This window comes from Euprymna scolopes, chromosome 10 (genome assembly GCF_053919585.1).
Source record: "Euprymna scolopes isolate OS-2025 chromosome 10, ASM5391958v1, whole genome shotgun sequence".
In the NCBI taxonomy this organism is placed as follows: Eukaryota; Metazoa; Mollusca; class Cephalopoda; order Sepiida; family Sepiolidae; genus Euprymna; species Euprymna scolopes.
In genome coordinates, this window is record NC_136491.1 from 119,202,141 (window position 1) to 119,227,104 (window position 24,964).

Sequence of the window (24,964 nt, forward strand, 5' to 3'; positions counted from 1 at the left end):
TTTTTTTTCAAATTAAAAACTTTGTATCTAACCCTGCCTTCTTGAAAACACATGTAAAAAAGGACATTGGATCTTATGAGGAAACAGAATATGAGGGATGCATATGACTTTGCCTGGAGAAATAATTTTTTTTTTTAAATGGCGGACAAAAAAGAGGGTGGGTTACCTTTGTAAGAGTTTTTCTGCTTCTTCCTGATCAACATGTACTCCAAGATTTTGAAATGAATGGATGATTTCTGAGACGTCAATAGCACCTGAAATTAACAGAAAAAAAAACATTTAGACAATTTCTGATTCATTTTTTTTCTTTTGAAATGGTTGAATAATGTACGACAAGGAAAATACAGACAATAAAACACTAGCAGAAACATAGAAATTCAAGAGTTCAAATTTTTTTAAAAATATATTTTTGTAAAACAACAAGAGATACTTTCTAGATGAGACATGAAAATATGTTCGTTGGTAAATTTTATAACAAGTTATTTTATTTGTATTATTTGAACTACTGTTCTCTTCTTTAGTGTTATTTTCACAATGTTTCAGTTGATGTAACCTCTGACCTTCTTCAGGTGTATATTGTCAAACTCAGGAATCTGCACGGAATTTCAACCGGAACCCTTTATTTAATCTATATATTTTTAATATACATTTAATTTATATTTTATTAGTAATCTGTAGTGATGAATAGTGATAAATAGTAAGAGCGCAAATTAAAAAAAAAAAAGTTGAAGGCTCTCGAAATTCAAACTTGTAAGGCCCCGTGGCATAGTGGATAAAGTATTTGATCAAATTCAGTTGTAAGTAACACTCTTCTGGAGGTTGAAGGTTCAATCCTAAGTGCAAGCAATATCCAACACTTCACTGCCATTTAGAGCAATTGATTTTAATGGTGACTCTTTTCTAGAAGAAGGGAAGTAAAGAAAGAAAGAAGAGTAAGCCGAACAGACTAAGAAGAGGGGTAGTTTATGTCACCTAGTAATTTTCCTATGCTCATTCGTCTCACATATTAATTTCTAAATTACCACCAGCTTGAGTAGTTGATAATGTTAGGAAATAGGGTAAAAAAATAGAAAAGTAGAAAGGGTTGGAAAAGATGGATTTTTGGGGTGCAGTGGGAATAAACACCTTGCCCAAGAGTATCAGACAATTTAATGGCATGTTCAGGCCTTCCTCATGAATTTGTTTAAAGTGGATTGTGCAAAATATGACCCAGTCTCTTTGCTAAAAAATGGCTGCTGCTTATCCTAGACTAGTCGACCTATCATAACTTAAGAGTCTAATTTACCATATCATTTCAGAGATTTAGGAGAAGTGACTTCATACAGTGGTTATTACAGTGAAAGTCCTGCAATAATCATGATGAAATTAATATGGCACACAGAGCCCACACCAGCAATCATTTCAACACCATCACTTCATTTAAGAGAAACAACGTAGCAAATGATTTTGGTTCTAAGAAAAAAATTGACAAAAAATTCTTACCATCTTGATTTGTATCTATGTTGCGGAAAAAGAGTCTTAATTTCTTCTCATGTTCACCGACATATTGGACAAACTCTGCAAAATCAACTTGGCCATCTTTTGATGTATCAGTTTTGTCAAAGAATCTCTGTAAAAAAAAAAAAAAAAAAAAAATTAAATTAAAAAAAAAAGGATTATGTATTTAAAATTGTGTGTGTGTGTATATATATATATATATATATATATATATATACATACACACACACACACACCTGGCGTTGCCCAGTATTAAACGTAATGTTAAATTCCTAAGAAAATGAAGGAAAAAAAATGGAATGAAAATGAGACATGTGCATGTAAGTATTGTTTTTTTTCTAAACAATTCACTTCTTGTAAGCAAAAAAATACGAGCTGAGATCAAAACCAAAACTTAAAGACAGTGAGTAAAGTACAATAACAATTAGGCCAGCTTGCTATGATCTTTAAAAAAGGGTTTTCAAACCTACTTATTCTTAACATAAGAAAGCTGTTATGAGAATGATTCGCAGATATGCAGTTGTAAAACAGTTGACAAACGGATAAAAATCTAATGACCCCCAAGTAACAATTTTCTAATTTTGACCCCCTTAACAGCCTTTTTTTTCCAGATAAAAACAGATTAAAATTTTCCACATGTCTGAATACCCTATATACCAAATTTCAAGTCTGGACATAAAAAATTTGTTGAGTATATAGGTTGAGAGTTGTCCTCACACACACTTTTATAGATATACTTGCAGGCTGTCTGGCATTGCCCAATCATAAAATATGAGTAACACCACAAGTAATAATACTATTAACCCTTAACTGTAGGGAAAAAGAAACTAATTTTGGATTTTGTCTTTATTTTTTTATTTAACTGACTTTGCAAACTCACTTTTTCCCCATTTAAACCTAAACTGAATGGATGATACAGGTCATTTTTTTTTCTAGCGTAAACATGGAACACTAGTGTGTATGTACATTAAAGAATTATTGTTGAATTATAATTATAAAGCCCCTTTAAGAATACTTAAGGATGGGTACTGTCTGCGGAATTATAACTAAGGCAGTCAACTAAGCAGTTATGCAATTTTCACGATTTTCGCTTGTGTGAACACTCTAGATTGTCAAATGTATTAGACTGAATTAAATGTTTAATAGTTCTTAATTCCCTTCATGGCAATTGTTTGGTGGCCCTGAGATAGAGGCTTAGCAAATGAAGCAAAATGTAGCTTCGTGGCTGGGTTCAAATCTCATGACCGGCAAGGACTGTCACTCCTACACTAATGATAGTGTAAGGATAAAAACACTGGTGTCTGTAGGTATAAAGAATAATTATTATTTAAATATATATATATTATACATATCTATAGTTAACATTGGAATTTATTTCTGACAGTATATCATGTAATACATTTCTGCGTTGAATTTGCATTTGTATAGGTAATACTATTAGATAAACAATTGAGTTTATGAGGCTGAAAATGATATTCTTTTGTTTTCACATGTCTGGAATTTTTACACAAAATTATACACTTAACTTGAAAAGATATTTTTTTTTATTTGATAGTCTTGAACACGTTATAACCGTTTCCTGTGTCTGATTCATATAAGAAATTTGTTTTAGAGGCCAAAGTAAATAAAAAGTACAAAAAGAACTTGTTTTTGTTTTAGATTATGAAATAAAATATAAGTTCAATATTTTTGTGTGTTTAAAATACCAAATTGGATTTAAGACCTAATTTATTGGCTCAATTTTATTATACACTATCAGGGCTACCCGGTGTCATTCCTAATACTAATTTCCATAATTTACACAGATTATAGAAAACAAACTCTGCTTAATATCATAATTTGAAATGTCAAAGTTCATTTTGAAACAAAATCAGAGTAATCTCTTCAAAGCCATTGTTCACCCATGCATGGAGCATTGTTGCCACATCTGGGCTGGTGCATCTACCACTAGTCTCTCCCTCTTAAACAAGGTCCAAAATAACAAGTCCTGCATCATCAACCTAACTCCAACCCTTGTACCATTGTTGTAGTTAGTGTTGGGAAGATTCCTACATTTTTTCAGATTCCAGGAAAATGTTGATTAATGATTCCAATTACGATTTTCATGGAATTGTTGTTTTTGAAATATACCATTATATAATCGAAAGTTTTTGTGTAGCGAAAAAATTTGGTACAGCGAAAAAGTGGAAATTCAAAAACGATTTGATTTTTTTTCGTAAAATTTCTTTCATTGAAGATAAAAATCAAAAATATTTTAACCATGAATTAAACATGCACCATGAAATTAATAATCAATTTCAGGAGTTATTTTATATATTAAAAAATATAAAGAAAAAGGGTGGACGTACATGAATGCTACCCCTGTAACGAAATATGCAGTGGCTCCGATGTTGTTAGTTGTTTTTAAGTTTAATTATGTTCACAGGACTATAAACCATTCACAAAATTTTGTGGATCCGCTTACTGGTGTTTGCACCAACAATATTGAAGCCTACTAGTCTCGTATTAAAAGAAGGCTGAAATACATATCGGGATCAGTAGGAGAAATGGTCTCATGTCGATGAGGCCATGTATAGAGAGGCTTATAACATGAAAAGTGAAAAAATATTAGATAATTTTGAAAGATTTTTAGAGCATGTTCATGAAAAATATGGTAATTAAAAAAATCCCAATAAGCTTTGGGAAAAAAAAAACATGTTTTGAACAATTGAAATTTAAAAAATAAAAAATGATTAAAATAAAACCAGTAGTGTTCTCGTCGAGTAGTTCTTATTTAATTCAAGAAAATAAAAAGGTACTTATGCACTTATTGAGCCATGCTGAAATAATGACATTTAGAAAGCCATTCTTAACATGGAGATGGAAGGGTGTTGTGTACCTATTCTGTACTTTCACCTAACAATTTAATAAAAACAGGTATCGTAAAACTTTAATTAAACTTCAAAGTACTATTTAAAAATAGCGCAGATCAATAAGTGCACTAGCACCAAATAACATTTCACTGTGTTTCGATCTACGAGATTCCATGAGAGGAACGTACTCGCTAAAGCTTTCTGTTTAGTTTTGTTTATCGCCACAAGTGCTAATTTTGACTTTCACCTATTTTCCTTTGAAAAACAATTAGAAACTCTTAAAACATTGGGCGATGCACTTAAACCATTAAAAAAATAAATAAAAATAACGGTAACATAAATGCATAAGCACCAATTTTTTTTTTTTTTTTTTTAATTTTGTTTGTTAAATCCGGCAAAAAAATAAAAATAACAAAATACAAAAACAATAATAAGAAAAGGGTATTATAAAACTTTAAACTTAATATTTAAAAATAGCACAGATTAAGATTCCATTTCGACTTTCACCAATTTTCCTGTTAATAATTACATAAAAACCATCCCCCCCCAAAAAAAAAAAAGATAAAATCATAACAAAAACCGGTGAAGCTTTGATAAGTAGGTCTGCAGACGACCCTCGTTCTGACATTAGGTTAACAACCGGTGAAGCTACCGAAAAGTAACCCTTTTGAATAAAGATGGATTAAACAATATTTTTAAAATTAATTTCTTAATTTTACTTAAAAACAAAATGTAAACATATATAAACAAAATACTTTAGAAAATAATTTCTTAATTTTAAATCAAAATTGATTGTAAAGAATTTGTTTTTAAATAATTATTGAAAAATATTGCAAAATATTTACATAGCTGGTTCTTTGGGATAATAGGGGCGCCTGAAACCTCTCTTTCAAAACGAAAAAAGCTTTAGTGTTTTTACTATTTTGAAGTGCTTTTTTTTTCTTTTTTTTTTTTTTAAAGTTTGAAACACAAGTAGTGGCTAGTTAACTTAGAAATGGTGGAAATTCTTCATTTAATTTAAACATGTTGTAATGCTTTTATGATGGTCTAAAAAAGTTTTTCAGTCGCCATATTACTTCCTATTTACTTTCCTCCCCACGAGGGCAGAGTTAGACACGAGGTCGGCTTTTATTGTAGAGAAGCAATGTAGTACTTACCAACAAAACAAACGCCCACGTGTTTGTGCCTTGTATAGGCATGCGCGACAACAACACTTAGGTTTTTATAAGCGGAAGTCTCGAGGTTGTCAGGAATCTACGTGCGCATGCAAATAAGCTTCTGCAAGTCTACTATAGACACATTGGAGCCCTTCTGGCGCCATTCTCTCAGCTTGCTGGCGCACACGTCAGCATCGGCAGTGTACGTCTCAATGTATCTATTGAGTTCACGATAATCCAGCACCGGACGAACTTTTGATTCGTTATGCTGAACTACCGCCATTAAGGGAATCAGACCCTTGGGTGGTCCCAGCTTGTTGGGGTAGGGGATCAGCCATCCATCCTGGATCCATGCCTCAAGTTCCTTCTCGTATTCATTACGGGTCTTGTCGGGTATCGAGTACTCTGCAATGCTATTCTTGAGTTCGGTTGGTGCCCTTCCTTCTGTCCACTTCCACGATGCAGTCCATGCTTTTTGGTGAGGATCGTAGTCCACCTTAAAATCAGGCCGATCAATGTGAACTGCAGCACACACTGGGGTTTCCAAAAATCGCACAGTCCCATCTCTTCTGATAACCACTCCCCCCAGTGCCTTAATAGCATCATATCCCAACAGTACATCGAATCCCAGCAAATCCCCTCGCATCACCAGCACATTAATGTCTGCGGCCACACCAGAGTCTGTGTGGACTTTGACAGTTCCGGCCAATGCCATACGCAAATACCGTGTTAGGATAAAGGGCATTGACAAAGGCCAATCGACGAGGAGAGTCATGACAAATACAAGATAGGGGATCCAGTTTGGGTTAGACCCCATGGCAACCGGTGCACCACCAAGTTCAAGCAAGGACGAATATCTGGAGTGGTCAGCCAGCAGTCGGTCCTTGTTGATGGAACCCCACACCATGTGCACGATCTTCGCCCAGCTAGTGAAGTACATCCCGCAACTACAGAAAGCGATGAATCATCAGATGATGAGCTGCTGATGAGTGAGGTCACCAAGCAAGAGAGTGGTAGTTGTAGTTCGTCTGATCAGGCAGGATCAGAACCAGAACCAGAACCACACCCAGAACCAGAATCTGAATCCGAGATTGTAAATATCACCCTTCGCAGAAGCCAACGAACTAAGAGGCCACCCCCGGAGTGCACTCTATGTGATCATCAGATCAGGGGGGAGTGTAGTACTTACCAACAAAACAAACGCCCACGTGTTTGTGCCTTGTATAGGCATGCGCGACAACAACACTTGGGTTTTTATAAGCAAAAGTCTCGAGGTTGTCAGGAATCTACGTGCGCATGTGCAAGAGGAGGGATTGAGATAGTGGTATAAAAGGCAGGTCGAGTGAGAAGGTTGTTGTTGTTGTCATTGGACGTTACAGTGATTCGCGTGCGTTAGCAGGTGATTAAGAGGCTGTTTTTTTTTTGTGTGTCAAGTCGTACACCTCGGTGAAGGTGAAGGTCATAACTAAAAAACGAAATGGTGAAATATAAAAGCAGTTAAAAGTAAAAAAAAATTATTTTTAATTCAAAGAATTAAAGAAATAAAAAAATTCAAAGAAATTTCAAACTCATTAAGATAAAGTTTACCTTTAAAGTAGTTAACGAAATTCTTGTACGTCATATTAAATGTTATGAAAAGTTCTATGACGTTTTTATTATAAATTTTTGAGAGCATTAATCTCACTTCAAACAAACAGTGCAACTTAAAAATATAAGAGAATCGTAAATCTACAGTATTTTTTAACGATGCAATTCCGATTCCCCCCAAAATACACGATTCTTACGATTAAGATTCTGATTAATCATCCCCACCACTAGTTGTAATGTTGCATCCTTGTGCATATTTTACAAGTATGTGCTATGACAAATCCATAGCTAGGTGTGTCAGAAATTTCGTGAAAAATAGTGAATAATTCAACCCCGTCTTTCCAAGCTTATAACTCCTCGAAAAATGTAATTCAAGCCCTAATTTTTTTTTTTCAATTAAAGGAGCAAGGACCAAGGTTTCATTAAAAAAAAAAAAAAAAAAAAGTGTTCTTTTTTTTTTTTTTTTTTAAAGGTTTTAAACTTCGAACTTTATAGGAAAATTTCTAAAAATCACTACTTTTTTTGTTTTAAATTTGAATATATTATTTATTGATCTTTTCTCTTCAATTTGTCATATATAACACTTTGGTGAGTAAATTAATTATTTACTTTTTAATAGACATTTCAAAATGGGAGGCGTGAATTATTCGACCCCCTGTCTTTCCAAGCTTATAACTACTCGAAAAATGTAATTCAAGCCCTAATTTTTTTTTCAATTAAAGGAGCAAGGACCAAGGTTTCATTAAAAAAAAAAAAAAGAAAAAAAACAAACAACTTCGAACTTTACAGGTAAATTTCTAAACAACTTTTTTTTTTTTTTTAAATTTGAATATATTATTTATTGACATTTTTTTCTTCAATTTGTGATATATAACACTTTGGTGAGTAAATTAATTATTTTTTAATAGACACTTGAAAATGGGGGGCGTGAATTAAAAAAAAACGTTTGTCTAAAATATTCTATTCGGTTTATTGGAAAGAGCATAAAATTTCACATTGACCCTGAAAATATCGTAAAAATAGAATCAATAAAAAAATTTTGATAGATTTTTAAAGTTTAAAAATTGAAAAATATTGAGTTCGTAAAATTCATTACTGTTTTTTTAAAAAATAAAAAATATTTCTATTACTTTTAAAACAACTTTAATAGTTTATTTTGGAAGTAATCCATAAAGAAAATAAACAACCCACTTTTAAAAGAGAAATTACGAATTTTTATATCTTATTCGCAGTTTTGTGTTAGGGGTGTCAAAAATTCCTACAAAAATTCTGATACACCTAATCCATAGCGTAGTAAACACCCCCCGACTAACATGACAAGTAGCAAAATTCTACCTCTTTATTGTAGAGACCCCCTCCAAAAAAAAAATGATTTCATATATCCATTCCTTTCAAACACAAAACATACATGACATTCTAAGAAAGGAAGAAACCATTACCAAGAACAATTCCATTAGCTATCATTATTTTTTAAAAAATCATTTTCTTTTTTCATTTCAGGTTTTCTTTCAATTCCTTAACCAATAGGCAGTCAAAGGTTATGAGATAACGGCAGCAACTTAGATCTTGACAAAGGTAAGAAAACTTTGTAAAAATATTCATTAACTAGCAGGACCTGCGGAAATATATTTCAACAAATGTTTTGAGAAAGCTGATATTTTTCTGAATAATGCAAAAAATTAGTTTTTTTAGGACAGAAATAACATACAAATGAGTTTATTAATATTTCTATGAAAATAGTATCCATTGTATTTTAAATATAGAACTGATCCAAATGAGATAAATTTATAAATACTAATACTCAGAAAGTAATATTGTGGTACATAGTTCAATATAAATAAAATCACATTGTAAGAAACAATCTTTACTTTACTCCTTCAGTCCAGCACCTCTTGGCAAACAATATTTTTCTTTTTACTGTTCTCTTTTTTTATATAGCGTTTTGCTGACTTTGTCTTCAGTGAAGACATGCTGCACATCGAAATTACGAGTTCATTTCTCACACCATTACAAAAATAATCATATATCATGACATTCGAAAATGAGGCTATATCAAAGGGAGGTTACTCATTCTTGTCCTGGGTTGCTAGATTGATCTTTTTTAAGTGAAATTTCACGAACTTAGCCTTTGAAGCAGTTTGGCCTTCAAAAATTGTATTTGGCTCTTTTTTTTTTTTTTTTTTAAAGCGTAACATACAGACTAAGGAAGAAGCAATCAGAAAATTATATAGATAAGAAAAATAGAGAAAGGAAGAAAACCTGAAAAATTACTAGAGATAATTTTGTTTCAACCCTTTCAGAGCAATTTAAATATGGTAGGTTTAAGTAGTCCTCGATTTATACAAGTTGGACTGCATTCTTCCTCAATATATTTTAATTTTTTATTTATATACCCACTAGTTGTACCTTCACAGTATTGCCATGTCAACACACTGGTTCTCGTTAGATCACCAAAGTTAAGCAACATTGAGCCTGGTCAGTACGAGATGTGTGACCGTTTGGGAATACCAGGCACTATATGTAGGAAGGAAGCCAACACCTCCCTGCAAAAACTAAAAACCTAATGTTGTCAACTACCCTGACCAGGATATGCATGCAACTGGGAATTGCTTGTAAATTTAATATTCCCATGACATTCCCTCCTTTGGAGGAAGCCAGTTCAACCTGCCTAAAGTGAATGTTAGGTGTAAAAAAAAAAAAAAAAAAAAATTTTTAAATATCAGTTTTTCATTTTTTTTTTTTTTTTAATGAATGATTTGGGGGTAATAAAATGCAGAGAACCAGAGGAAAGTTGGACGACCCCCCCAAAAAAAACTTGGATGTAAACCATCAACAAGGATCTTAGATGGAATCAATTCTCAAAACCTCCAAGCTTGGAGATGCACAAATCCCTGGCCAAGGGAGACATGATAAAATGAATGATGATTATGATGATGTCCAAAAAACATAAAAATCTTCAAGAAATTGAAGGACTAGAAATTGAAATGATTAAATCTCTTTCTGATCTACATAATTGATCTTCCAGATCACATCCTTACATCATTCGTAAACATTTATGCTGATGACACTACCACCTATGGTAGCACATCAAAGACCGTAAACGACCAAGTTCTCTGATTCTCTCTCTGATCTTGAGTACGTGGTACGATGAGGAAATTGTAAGACTGACTAAAAAAATAGCATCAAAAACACAGACATGACTACAGAAATGTCACTTGAACTGAAAAACAGAATATCTAGCGAGAGACACACAAAATGTGATCTACATTAACTGCATAAACAAGACCTAGGAAAATAGTAAATGCCATCTGTGTGGACAAGATAAAAATGTAAACCACATCATAACTAAATGCAGTAAGCAAACCCAACAAGAATATACAAAGAGATAAGAGTCAGAAAAATAGTCCACTGATAACTGTGCAAATGCATTTTCAACATGCAGACAAATAGTAGAGACACAAACTAGAGACAGTATTGGAAAATTCATTCTCCAAGACATGAAAATTTAAACAGAAAAACTCATTTAAGCTAGAAGATCAGATGTAATAATTGTAAACAAGGAAAAAAACCTGCGAAATAGTTTTTCCATTCCAGCAGTTCACAGCATGACGATCAAGGAGACACAGAAACTGAATACATGAAATTTGCTTGAAAGCTGAAGGGAATATCAAAGAGAACTATACCAATAATTGACTAAGAATGGTCCTGAAAAACCTGGTAAAATAACTAGGAGAAATTGGAATTAAAAGGGAAGATTGAGCCATACAAAACACAACATCGATAAAAACAGCTGAAATATTAAAGAAAACCCTTGAATATTTAAACAGACATATGTAACCAGTTAACATTAACCAATCACATGTAAGTAGAAAAAAAGAAAATATAGAAATAAGTCATGAATCTAAGGAAATTGAAACTGCCAAAGCCAGGGATGTAAATAGACAATAGAAGAAAAAAAAATGGAATCTAGATAAATTTCCTAACCTTAAGCGGGGGAGGGGAGATGCTCTCTCACTTTGTGTGTGTGTAGAGAGAGGTTAATATAAACAACTTTTTTACCTGAACTCCAATCCTTTGTTTCAACTAAAAAAAATCAAAATTAAGAAAAATACACAAAGTGCACATGTGGGAGGAAGGAGACAGGAAGTCATTCTTTGAAGAAACAAATCATCCAACTCCCCTGCCCTTATACTGAATCATTTCAAATGGTAGTCTTGATGGCAAAATTAACATCTTCAGAGAGAATTGTCATAAGAAGGATGACAATACAAGACAAAACAGAGGAAGGGGGGGGGGGACAAAAAAAAAAACAGGAAAACAAGAACGATAAAGAAAAGAGAAATAAATAAAACCCAGCAAAATAGCAACAAAAAAAAGTAGGTTGGAAGAAATCAGCTTTTTCTTATGATAAAAAAAAAAGTTTTCAGTCAAAAGGTGGAAAACTTACATTCCTGGCCAACTTTTTTTTTTTTTTTTTTAAATGATAGACAAAGCGTTATCTGAAATATCCCAGAAAGAGATATATAAGACAAAAGAAAAGAATTTGACAAACACCCCTTCACAAAAAATGTTGCTACAAGTATCAGTCAGTAACACACAAAATATTCATGAAGGGTCAAAGAGAATGGAAAGATCAAGAAGAAAGTAATCACTGATAAACAAGAGCAGAAAGATTTATAATGGTTATTGAAATAGGTGGCATACTGAATATTTGGGGAAACTTGCTGTCACTTAGACTCAAGGGAACACTGCAATCACTAGTAAATGACTCATGTGAGAACTCTTAGCAAGTAAATAATAATAACCTATGCTTTGCTCATTAAACACTAAAGCTTCAATCCTTTGAATAGTTTAGATGAGTGAACATTTTCATTTTAAACAAGATTGAATTCATTTTTTTTTTTTTTTTTTACAAAAGAGTCACCACTTATCAAGGCCTGGAGGCCACTCGAGGATAAGGGTTAATAAGCCTACAGTGGTCAATGGGACAATGTCCTAATAATTGTAAGTACTTGAAATTTGGTTAATTGGATTATTTAAGGGGAATGGCTCATCAAGAACTTGTCCACGTTGGATCCGAAGACGACCATATTATAGTCAGCTGGAAAGCAGGCAAAAGGAAGAGTATCACAGGTGTGCAGTTCTAAGAAAGAAACTTTGTTCATGGAATATAAGATTAGGTTTAGGCACAGATAGAGGTAGGGAAATTATTGATAGTGTTTTCAGCTAGACAAATGTTTCTCGTGAAAGTTTGGCAAGGGGGGAACCATAAATTGGAGCTCAGACGAGCACTTGCCATGAAAATAACAATAAAACAGAGACAAGCTCGCAATGTCTCTTCTGTGAGAAAGGGGTTGCAGGGAAGAGAAAAGAGATTCCCCCACTAGGCTATGAAGTCTGTTTTGAACTCTGTCAAGGCAGGATAAAGTTTTTCTAGCAGCTCCTGCCCAGATGTGGCAACAGTACTCCATCCTTTTTTCAAAGCTTTATAAATATTATAGATGAACCGAATGACCTTGTGGGAGAATATCTGTTTAAAACAGTTTATAGTTTGTTTTGATCAATTAGAAAAATGTATATCAAACTTGGGCCACCACCTGTTCTCTTTCCGGGATATTTCACAGACACCGCCCACCTTGTCTATCATCTAAAAAAAGTTATTTATGTAGGGCAGGCAGAATGTTATTAAAAAAAAAAAAAAAGTCTCAATGCAACCAGTTTATCATGTTGGCATTTTCTGACCTCAATATTAGATCAACTTAGCAGTAAACAAATTAGCTCTGTTTGGACACCAACATACACAGACGACCCTAATATTTAACAAATGAATGGATTCCAATAAACAGGTGTTCAACTTAGTTTCTATCTATGATTCCCCCCCCCACTCATAAATCCTTCCCAACAAACACTCATCTAGCTACAACAACTGTCAACAATTTTCCTTATTCCTTACTATCTTTGCCTAAAACTAAACGAAAATTCTATGAGCAAAGTTTATTTCCTAGAACTACCTGTCTGTGGGACACATACGGTGGGGATAGCTTTCCAGCTGACTATAACATGGTCGTTTTCAAGTCTAATGTTAACGAGTTCTTGTTGACCCAGTCTCTTAAATAATGAAACACTATCAAAGTTCCAGCATTACCATTGTGCATTATCACAATGTTGTTTCACCAGCCACCTGACATTCATTAATTCTTTATCCTCAAGTGGCCTTTGGGCCTTGATAAGTTGTGATCTTGTACAAAAAAAGTAGAGTGAAGATTCTAATAGCAAATGAAACATCAAAGCAAGGAAAGAACAGAAAACGGTTATAATTTTATAGAAATTTAAATTGAAAATCATTAATTTATTTAAATTATTCGGAAACTTATTTTATTTCCAGTTATATTACTTAGTGTTTCACCCAGTGTCCTCTCTAGTCACCTTTCAGATTTTTTTTTTAACTAATGAGTCAACACTTATCAAGGCCATAAGCCATTCAAAGATAAAGGTCGATCGTCAGTTGAAAAATGAATAACCTTAGAGAATTAGGCAAGTACTCATCTGAACTCCAATCTATGGTCCTCCCTTGCCAAAACTTTCACAAAAAAAAAAAAAAACACTCGACTAGCTACAACCACTATCAACAATTTCCTCCACTCTCCAGCTTTGTCTAAATCTAAATGCAAATTTCACAAACACAGCTTCTTTCCTAGAACTGCCCACCTGTGGAATACTGTTGCATTGGCTTGCTTCCCGACCGACTACAATATGGTAGCCTTCAAGTCTAATGTAAAAAAAACTTCTTGTAGAACTCTTCTCTTAAATAATCAAATTGTACCCAGCTTACACAACTTTACGATTACTACACTACCACCTTACATTCATTAACCCTTGTCCTCGAGTGGACTTTGGGCTCTGATAAGTGGTGACTCTTTGTAATAAAAAATAATTGGAATGAAATAAGTTCAATTATTTATGGGGACAGTTTATGCCATATCTGCAGACATTAGATTTGAGGCAGCCATGTTGTAATATGTAGAGAAGCAGTTTGGTGCTAATGTGTTTCATAAATGAGAAATCCTTATGAAGAAGCTCTGTGGAAATTCCGGCTGATGATAGGCACACAGAAGAAATATTTTTTCATTGTGATAAAAAAAAGTTCTTGCTACGAATGTCGTATAAATAGAAACTAACAATTGGAATTAAGTCGAGTACCTATTATGGAAATAAGAATAGAGACAAGAGAAAGAGAGTAACAATGTTTGTTCTGCAAGAAAGAGGCTGTAAGAAAAAGTAATTTTTCACAAGATTTCAGAATTCGTCTTTTGAAGGTTTTTGCTCCTGAATCCTCATCAGTTATATACAGGGTGAGTCATGGGAAACATGTGTTTTTTTTTTTTAAGGAAAACAAAACTCTGCAAATATTTCAACAAAAATTTTATCATGTACATAAAAATATTTACTAAACTATGCCATTAGAACAAGAAGCGTTCTTAAAAAAACATCCGTTTCCCGTGACTCACTACATATATGTGTGCGTGTGTGTGTTATCGAAGTAAATCTTTAACAAAGCCAAATTTATCAAGATAAAAGCTCAACATTAAGGGGAGCAAAAACAATAATATTGAATGAAAGATGAGGAATAAAAGTTATTACTTTATTATATCATCAGAACAATAAAAAGTTAAGGGGGGATTTTAGGAAAAACCTCTTTACACCATGTCATTTCCAAACAAAATGCTTCTCATGAGAGGAGAAGGGCCAGAATTACACAAAATGCAAAAATAGAAAAAAAAAAAAAAAATGGCTTATGCCATGGCCTACAGAGCTTTTTTTTTTCTTAAATTTCCCCTTAACTTTTCCTTATTATTCTGCTGATATAATAAACTTATTCATCTTTCATTTAATATTATATTTTCAGAGTGAAAGAAGTCTATACAATCCTATTAGGTTTCAATAGTTTTGTTAACTGCTAAGGCGAACAAGGCAAGAATTAACTAGTTTAAAAATCCAATCATTGAAAAAAGTAGTTCATCTTGAGTTATTAACTGAATAAATCATTTCGACATTTTTTCCTCTCTAATTCACAGAACTTTATACCAAGTTTTTCTTTTTAGTTTTTTTTTTTTTTTTTTTTTAACTTAAATGTTATTAAAAGTATCAAAATAGTTGAATAAAATCTATCAAAAGGTTTGATATTGGCATTAGATACTGAAAAGTGGTGTAAGTTGCAACTTTCCAGATATGGCAGGAGTACTATGTCTTAGGATTTATCTCATTTAAGTAGAGGGCTGCACCAGGAGTCAGATAATTTCTGGAGCAGTAGAATGATTCAGTTTTTTCCAACTTTACCAACAAATTGGATGCAAATCTTCCATTTTAGATCTCGATTAAAAGTCAATCCTATGAGCTTAACAAATCAAGAGGCTTCCTCAAAGAAAGAGGCATTCATTACGACTGAAACTAAACAAAGATTCAAGCATTGGTGGTAAAAAGAGAGAAACTGGGTTTTAGAAATGTTAAAAATCTGGTAATATGTGACGTATCTAATGCTCATATAGGTAGAGGGTTGCGTCAAAAGTTAGATGCTTTCTGGTGCAGTAGAATGGTTCAATCATTTTCCAGCAACCTTAGCAACAAATAAAATGCAAATTCGGCCCGGGATTTTTATCCTAGAACACCCAAATCAACTAAGATTAGACCATTCTAGTAATGATCCAGTCCCTATTGATTTTACGGTGGGAGTTAAGTTCTATGTAGTTCTAGTCAGTCAGTAACACACAAAAGTCATGAAGGGTCAAAGAGAATGGAAAGATCAAGAGGAGAAGAGGTTGGTTTATTGCTAATCGCTTGAGGCAACTTCATCGGGGAATGTTGACAGGGCTGCTCAGGCACTATCTAAGTTCTTGCAGTGGGAGAAAACTAAACAACTTCCATGTTAGAGCTAGAGTGAAAGTCAGTCTTATCAAAACAAGACTTGAAGCACTGGTAGTGAAAAAAAGAGAAACTTCATTTTAAATATGTTAAAAACCTGCTAACTATCCAACAGCAGTGAAGTTGAGTTAGGTTTGTTTGTTATTTTTTTTTCTTTGTTTGTTTTTTTTTTTCAGCTATCACCCCTCAAACTGAACTCTTTATTTAATCCATTAAGATACTTTTCTTCACTCCATTACTTGTGGTTTTTATTCAGATATCCACGATCAGTTATTTTGTTTTTTTTAATCCAGCAGGTATAAAGTTTAGTTAGAAATTTTAAGGTTTCTGAAAACAGCAGTATACATACACACATACACAAAGAGTAAAAAAACTGTTGAACTTCAAATATTTAGAGTAATTGAAAAAGCAAATGCATTTCCATTTTTCTTTCTGCTTTCTATAGGGATTTAGTTTTTCCTCATTTTTTGGGAGGGTGTACACTAGTATGATATAAACATATATTTTAAATCTATGTTATTTATAGTGAGATTCTTTAAATGTAATCTCTATATTAATAAAAGTGATTATTTTGGGTCAGTGTTTTTTCACCTTGATGTGATTTTTTTTTTATTCTCTATTAAGTATTAAAATAATTCCTATATTTTTCCAGTTCTGATACATTTATAAATTCTGCTCAAAATTCATAATTCTAATAAAATTACCTAAAAAAAGTAAAATTGCATTGGGGGGGGGGGGGATAGCGGACAGTCCTCATCTATTTTTAAATCTATCTATCTACTATAATATAAAAGGAACTTTGTATGTGTGTAAGTTTGTCCTATATGGATTCTAAAACGGCCAGGCTACTTTTTATGAAATTTCACAAAAGGTACCTGATGTGTCTGGAAATGTTTTTATATAGGTGTTTGCATCGGAATGCATTTGATAAATATCGAAAATTGATGATCAAAAAATCTGATTAAAAGAGGAAGTCTGATTTTGATCAAAGTTAACACTTTTATACAATTTAACATCACAAGTGCATTTGAGAAGTTTTATCACCACATGAGCAGAACGGCCTAGGCTATAAAATCAACTGTAGATTCTTTTATAAGACAGGAACTAATATTTCAAGTCAGCTGCTACTTATTCTTGCATTTTTGTTTGACTATATATTAAAGAAATTACCTTTCTTAATGTTACACACAAACAGATAGCTATTTATACATGTACAGCATAATCACGCTAGCACATCAATTCCTGTTAGATCACCAAAGTTAAGCGACGTTGAGCCTGGTCAATACTAAAATTGATGACCATTTGATAATAGCAGGTGCTGCATTTGCTCTGAAGCCTGGAGAGAAGTGGGCATCACCCAGGCTATTCTTGCCAAAGTCAAACATGATATAGTGTCACCACAACCCTGGAGGATTATGGAATTCATCTATCACCCATATTTAGACACAATGGATATTGCAGAAGAAACAGATTCAGTTTGAGATTTGTAACTTTAATAACAGAAAATTTATTCTATTAGAAATAGCATTTGATCAATACACTTTTCAATGGATAGATCTTCAGAATAGACACATTCTTGTCAACTTTTTTTTTTGTTTTTTCATTTTACTTTTTGGGATGATAAAACTATTTTCCTAAAAAACAACACATACATACTTTCTGGAACAAAAATACCTTTGTCTATTATCATTACTTTATGACATGATAAAACAATTCAAGTCATTATAACCATTTCAAACACTCCAAGTTTTGTGCTACTTGTTTCTAATTGGAATTAATAAACTAATATTTCTGGTCTAGGTACATGCAATTTAATTGTGGAATCTGATAAAGCTAAGTTTTGAAAACCGACTTTTTCTTTTTTTTTTTAATTTTCTGAATACTTTATTTGTATTTGAAAGATTAAATCTCTAAAAAGCAATAAAAATATACTTTTACATTAAAAAAAATGAAAAATATTTTTCTGGCAGTTTCAAAAACTTAATTCAACTAAATTTGGAAGCTAAATAAATTAATCATAAAAATCTCTTGAAAGATAAATATTACTTTTCTGGAACTATTTCGAAGATAATTAGTAAAATAAAGTCTTAAGATATTGAATCAAAAAATAAAAAATAAACAGCTCATTTTTACGGAAAAAAAAAATATTGCTTAATTATGCCCCCCCTCCCCCAAAAAAAAACACCGATTTTAATAACAGAAACCGGCAATTGCTAAATAAAAACAAATGAAAAGAACAACGCACAAAATGTCAAAAATTCAATTTTATTTTTAAATTTATACAGAAATTGCAACCATTATATCTTAATTTACATATTTTTGAAGATTATAAAAAATATTAATTTAGGTAAGCATATTTTTTGTAACAAAAAAAGTGCTTATTTAATTAAAATATTTACTTTTATGACTCAATTTATTCTTGAATGTGTTGTAATAAATTAATCATTTTTAAATAAAAATGCATTTTTATTGAAAAATTTCAATTAAAATCACCGATTACACTGATAATCTATTCATTGAGAAAAATAATAAATAAATAAACTAAAACATTTCTGAAATAATTAAATAGAATATGGTGGATGGACTGCAATTTTTTTTTTTTTTTTTTTTTTTTTTTTTTTTTTTTTTTACAATGTTGCCCATCTGTAAACGGTTTTAAAAATAATCACCATTTTTTCAATTTTATTTTAACATTGTAAAAGAAAAATTCTTACGTTGATGTTTACATGTTCATCATGTGTACAACGAAAATATATTACATTTGAAATTTTTACGAGAATTGTTATTAAAATCACATGAAATATTTTTTAAATTATATTATTTTTTTACCAAAATATTAAATAAACAATACTTAATTCAATGATAATATTGTTAGTTTGAGAAATTAAGTTATATCGATTTCATAGACACAGACTTTTAAGGGCTTTTTTCATAATGTTCCTGGAATATTTTTTTTTTTATTATTAACATCCACGGTGCTTTATTTTCATAAATAAAGAAAAATGCATGAATAAATCATGTAATTTTTTAGTACTTAAAACTATAACAAAGGTTTTTTGCTTACATAAAATAAATTTTCACTAACATTTAAAAAAAATAATGGGTTCATTATATTCTGTGATTGTTAATACTGAACATTTCATCAACCCTGGTTGATTTCCTGATTTTTGGTTAATTTTGTAGTGAAGGGATAGGTGAAAATGTTTATGCATGTTGGGGATCGAACATTTATTTTGCACGTACTTATCCACAACTTTGCAACAAGGACATGTTTATTTGTGTACTCTGACAAGTTAACCTCACTTGGCGATTGTTGTATTGAGATAATTTAAACATGATCTCCAGTTGACAACACTGGGAGGAAAAGTCATTTACTAAATTCTTGTCAACATTTTTTTTTTCTACAAAAAGAAAAAAAAATGGTTATCTTTCTACAACAGAAAATATCTTTGTTTATTATGGCTGCTTCATGATAAAAAAAAAGAGAAAGTAATTTAAGACTGTTTCAAAGAATCTGAACATTCCAGGTTTTGTGCTACTTGTTGTTCCTAATTGGAATTGGTAAAGAAATATTCCTGGTCTTTGAAACAAGAACATTCTGTAGTGTAAAAATAGAATATGTTTGCAAAGACTTGTTCAGATAAAATAGTTCACTTTAATTGGTGTTGCCTGAGAATGTTCATTTTTATTTGTTTATTGCTTTTTTTTTGTCTTTTTTTAACCAATTTTGTTTTTGCTTTAAATCAGATTTTCAAAGTTAAATTCAATTAAGATTGTTTGGTCATTAAATTATTAATTGAACCAAATTCTTTAACTATAACTTCTGGAAGAAATGTTGTAATCTATCTATACTCTTATAATTTTTTATTTTTTGGTATTCATATTAAAAAGAAAATACAACTATGTTATATATGGATCGTGGAATTGCATTCATCTGCAAAAGATCTTGCTAATTTGCATATTCTTTTAAACATTCATTTTAATTAATTCCCTGTTAGTTTTTTTTCAGTTTTCTTATGGGATGATCATCTTTAGTTAACTATTACGTTTAATAATATTCATGCAGATATTCTACATGATTTATATTTGCATAATGTTTGCACGAAAACGTTTTAGTAAACACAAACTTCTTTCTTTATATAGTTATGTATGTGTATATATATTTGTTTAAAAAACTTTGTCTATCAAACCCCTGTCAGTTTTTGGTTTACAGACATGAAACTTAATATATAGGGTATTTGAACCCATGCAAAACTTTATATTTGGGTTTTAGCCAGGGAAAATTGGTGTAAAAGTGAACATTTTTAAAAAAATGAAATTTGTCAGGTGAAGATCGAACAGCATTACAAATCTGCATGCGTAACATAATAGCTATTGGTTCATATTTTAATTTTTAGCCTTGCAGCAAACATGGCTTCATAGCAAAGGGAAAAATAAATTGGAAACTAAATGTTTTCGTTTTAATTCTCTGTGGTGGTGCAAGAGTTTTTTTTTTTTTGTTTTTTTAACTTTTAAACCATTACTATATATTGAGTCCAATACAATATAATAAATACGAAATCTGCATTAATCAAAATATAAAAATTAAGTGTATTTTACAACCGGGCAATACCGGGCAGCCTGCTAGTTTATAAAATTATTGAATGTAAAAAACTAATAAAACTAAATACACGAGTATGTGCTACTAATTTTTGAAACCAATTTAATTGACTTTACATTCAAGACAAAGTAATTCCTTATTCTTTTTTAACTACAGGATATCTTAAAACAACGTTTCTAGAGACACCATACATAGATTGAAAACAGAAGACACATGTAATTGAAGAATCATGTTCACAAATGTTCAAAGTGATGATTATTGCCCAGACAACACTGATAATGCGCACAAAGAGGCGGCATGTTAGCAGTAGTTTACGTGAGAGTACATTGAGACACCCTGTATTAATAAAAGATTAAAATAACAGACCTGTTTACAAGGAAACTGAAATGCATTTTTATGGATCTGATTTCATAATTAAACAGTTGGTTTTAGTATTTTATGCTATAAGTCAGTCTATTCTTACATTGTCATCAACCACTTTCTTCCTACAAAATAAATTTTGATTCTGATTTGTCATTTTTTCTTGTGAATCATTAATACATATTAAGAAAATTACATTGGATTTAATTCTGTTCAGAAAGTAACTCTGTTCGTCCATAGTTACTTTGCTTTGAGAATCAATTAGGTTTCAAGGACCCCACAAAATAAGCAAAACAAAAGAGGTGCATTTGAGTCAATACTGATTGACTTTCGATGCATTGGCATATATATATATATATATATATATATATATATATATAATAAAAATTTGTGAATTATTCCATGGATTTCGGACTTTTGAATTATTTTGGACCATCTTCCAATTACGTGATTTCCTTGGATTTTACTTGTGCAAATGGAAATTCAATTAACTTTCTTGGAGTTATATTTTTGGATTTTACCGTCATTGGATTATTTACATTTCACCAGACTATCCATTCACATGTAATCACCTTTTTCTTCACCATATTCCCTCTGCTTCACTTTTTGCTATCAAGTAAGATTACTTGCAATTTCAAATTCTTTTGTATGCAAAATCCGATCCCGCATTTTGCTAATTCCTACCCTCTGATGAGAAGGAAAGTATTTCTTCGAAACTCCGTGGATTAAAGACTATCCCCTTATCAAGCGTTTCCTTTGCAGATTAAATATGTTTTTAACTCTTTTTCAAAGTGTTTTTTAACATGTTTTATTAACTGTTTGCTCTTTATATATATATATATATATATATATATATATATATATATATATATATAAAGCAGTAGCTTTTGTGTGCATGTGTACAACTCCTACAGCCCACACTACACGACCGATCATAACCAAACCTGGCATGATGATGGTTCTCCTCCTAGGGATGGTGCACGCCATTTTTAAAGGTAAAGGTCAAATATATATATACACACACACACACACACATGTATACTCTCTCCTACGACCCACATCACTAGATCGATCATGACACAACCTGACATGATGATGGTCTCCGACCTAGAGATGGTGCACATCATTTTTCAAGGTTACGGTCAAAGGTTAAGGTCATATTTGGTTCGGCTCTTACAGTATCCACTTATTGCAAGGGTGCCCGTGATGCAGGTACCTGAGCATACAGCAAAGTCCCACGCAAAGCGTAGGAAACTTTGCTAGTCTGTAAATAAACAGATAAGAAAGCTAGAGTTGTTTAGTTTGTCAATTTTTAATATTAGCCAAACCTTTATTTTAAAAGTAAAAATGTTTATATTCATTACAATTATAAGAATTTAGATATAAATCAAATCATCACAGAGAATGAACACATTTTAAAACAAAAATTTTAAATACAGGGATATGATCTCTGCATTCGTTTAAAAAGTTTTGTAAATAAAATTTTAAAAACCTGCACCCTATAAAAAAAAAAAGACATTCTCCTCCCTACTCCAAATTTCTTAAACTTTCCCAATATTAAAAATCGACCATATGACAAAAAACCAAATAACTCTAGTTTTCTTATCTGCTTGTTTACAGATGTCACATGTCAACTCAAAAGTTGACCTATTTTGCTTATTTTGTAGCGTTCTTGAAATCTAATTGATTCCCTCTTTGATTAGAATAATAAAAAATATTTTGGAAACAAAAACCAGCATAGTTACAATAAAAACAAAGCTAAAACAAATTGCAAGTAAATACACTATTAGGCAACACAGGGCAAGTAGAGATAGTTGTTACTGCATTCACTCTAGGAGAGTTGAACCTGCTTCCTTTAAAGTAAAAAGTCTCACAGGAATATCAAATTCACAAGCAGTCCCCAGTCATTCGTATATCCCAATCAGGAGAGATGAGGATGTTAGGTTTTTGCAGGAGGTGCTAACGTTCTCCTACATGCAGTGCCTGGTATTTCCAAAACGGTCATCCATCTGATAATGACCAGGCTCAACATTGCTTAACTTTAGTGATCTAATAAGAACTAGTGTCAATGTGATTATACTATATATATACAGCTAGTTATTAAAAAAAATTTTTAATAGTGCTTTGTTTATTTCTTTGTGACCATTGCAAACGCGAAGGTGATTTTAAAACCTTTAAAAGGGTGGCTAAAATTCAAGCATATCGGCCAGTCAAATAGGCTTCATTAAAAAAATATTTCTTCTGTGGAGAGTCACTATTATAAAGAACCATTTTTTTTATGCAAATATTTTATTTTTGTAAAAAGAAAAACATCGCATGTAGAACTTATCAAAAAAAACCTGAGCAAAACCCACGAAAAAGAAACCTAAGTAGAAGGAGAAGCAAAGATTAACCCAATTATCTGTGCTCATTTTTTCTCTATGCAAGATTTTTTTTCTTTTTTTTTTATGTAGATTGAGAAAAAGGCGTTTTCCGATTTTCTTGCAAATAAATTTAATGGAAATTATTAAACCATGGCCTTTTTTCATTAGTTCAATTAATTTGATGAGCATCATTTTTGCTTTCACATTTTTATTTTTATGATTTGAAAGCATAAATCCCAGTTGGTTGGTGCAAAGAAATATTCGACCATTCAGTTAGATGTGTAGCGTTTTGTGGGTTGTTTTTAACAATCAAATAAAAAAATAAAAAAGTAAAAATTATATAAATTTATCACTAATGGAGATTTGGTATCTGTCTGAAGCCAAAACAATATTATTACTAGTATTAATATGCTATTGTACTCTTCCAACGCTCAATTTAGTGGCGGGGATAGAGTAACTTCTGTCTCATTAGGCCATCTTCCACAGGGAGGGAGGGGAGACATAGCATATATCAACAAAAAATTATTACAATCACTGTTCATGAACAAACCCAGGACTTAAATTATATATACGTGCAAAAATATTTTCCACACAATCGCATATTATTTCTAGTAATAATAATACTAATAAATTATCAGATGAAAAACTGGAGACCAGATTTATATTATTTACTTTCTAGTTATTCAAGAATACTATAAGTTACTTGTATTACAAGACTGCTTGATAAATGTCACACAGTAATAAAAAAATAAATAAAAAAGATATGCGATTATGTTACCGTGCTGAAATAATAACATTATTTTGAAAGCCATTTTAAACATGTAGAGTGGGAGGGTGTTTTGTAACTGTTCTGTACTTCCATCTAATAATTTAATTAAAACAGATATCATGAAACTTCAATTGAACTTGAAAATACTATTTAAAAAAATAGCACGGTAACATAAGTGCATAAGCACCAAAAATTTATATACAAAGAGAAATTAGCTTCCTAAAACTCCTGTATGCACCCCTGGATAAATTGACCTCATTTGGCGAATATTGTAGTGAGAGACTTTAAACCTGGTGTCCAGTGATCAGTAAAACTTTGAGAGGAAAGATTACATATTCCGGAAAAGTCATTTACGACTTTAGCTAGCAAGAAAAATAACAAAATTGGATTTCTGTTCTGCTAGATAGCAAATGAGTTTACGGTTATATCTGATAAGATTAGCGAATCTCTTGACAGAGGCTTCCTTTCTAGGGCAATTGCTCTTGACATATCTAAGGCCATTGATAGGGTATGACATAAAGGTCTACTTCACAAGATCTCCATCTATGGTATAGCAGGAAATGTCTTCTAAATTTTTTTCGCTGATGATGATGTAACTTGCACTTGACTTAGTTAAAAGTGTGCAGACTTGCATCAAGCACACTATCGTCTGGAAACACTTGATCCTAATGGCAAGACAGGGTCAAGACCACCAAGTGGGATACTAGATGCAAGTGTTGTCTTAAACACATACGGCATTTAGCATTCCCAAAATGATCACCCATCTGGTACTGGCCAGCCTCATCGTTGCTTAACTTTGGGGGTTATGTAGGCAACAAATATATATATATATATATATATATATATATATGCTGTTTATG

The 24,964-nt window shown here is 31.8% G+C and overlaps 1 protein-coding gene and 1 long non-coding RNA gene across 2 annotated transcripts in view; one reads left to right on the forward strand and one right to left on the reverse strand.

Annotated features, from left to right (window-relative positions):
- Window positions 1–24,964, reverse strand: part of LOC145286242 (mitochondrial adenyl nucleotide antiporter SLC25A25-like) — a 169,692-nt gene that overhangs the window by 130,091 nt on the left and 14,637 nt on the right. Inside the window, exons 2-3 of the mRNA XM_080135064.1 lie at window positions 1,483–1,609; window positions 167–254 (exon numbers count right to left, since the gene is read on the reverse strand). Of these exons, the coding sequence (XP_079991190.1) occupies window positions 167–254; window positions 1,483–1,609 (215 nt within the window). The remainder of the gene's footprint in view (window positions 1–166; window positions 255–1,482; window positions 1,610–24,964) is intronic.
- LOC145286243 (uncharacterized) overlaps window positions 1,755–24,964 on the forward strand; it is a 67,186-nt gene continuing 43,976 nt past the window's right edge. The window contains exons 1-2 of the long non-coding RNA XR_013869132.1: window positions 1,755–1,817; window positions 8,594–8,668. This is a non-coding gene — a long non-coding RNA (uncharacterized LOC145286243). The remainder of the gene's footprint in view (window positions 1,818–8,593; window positions 8,669–24,964) is intronic.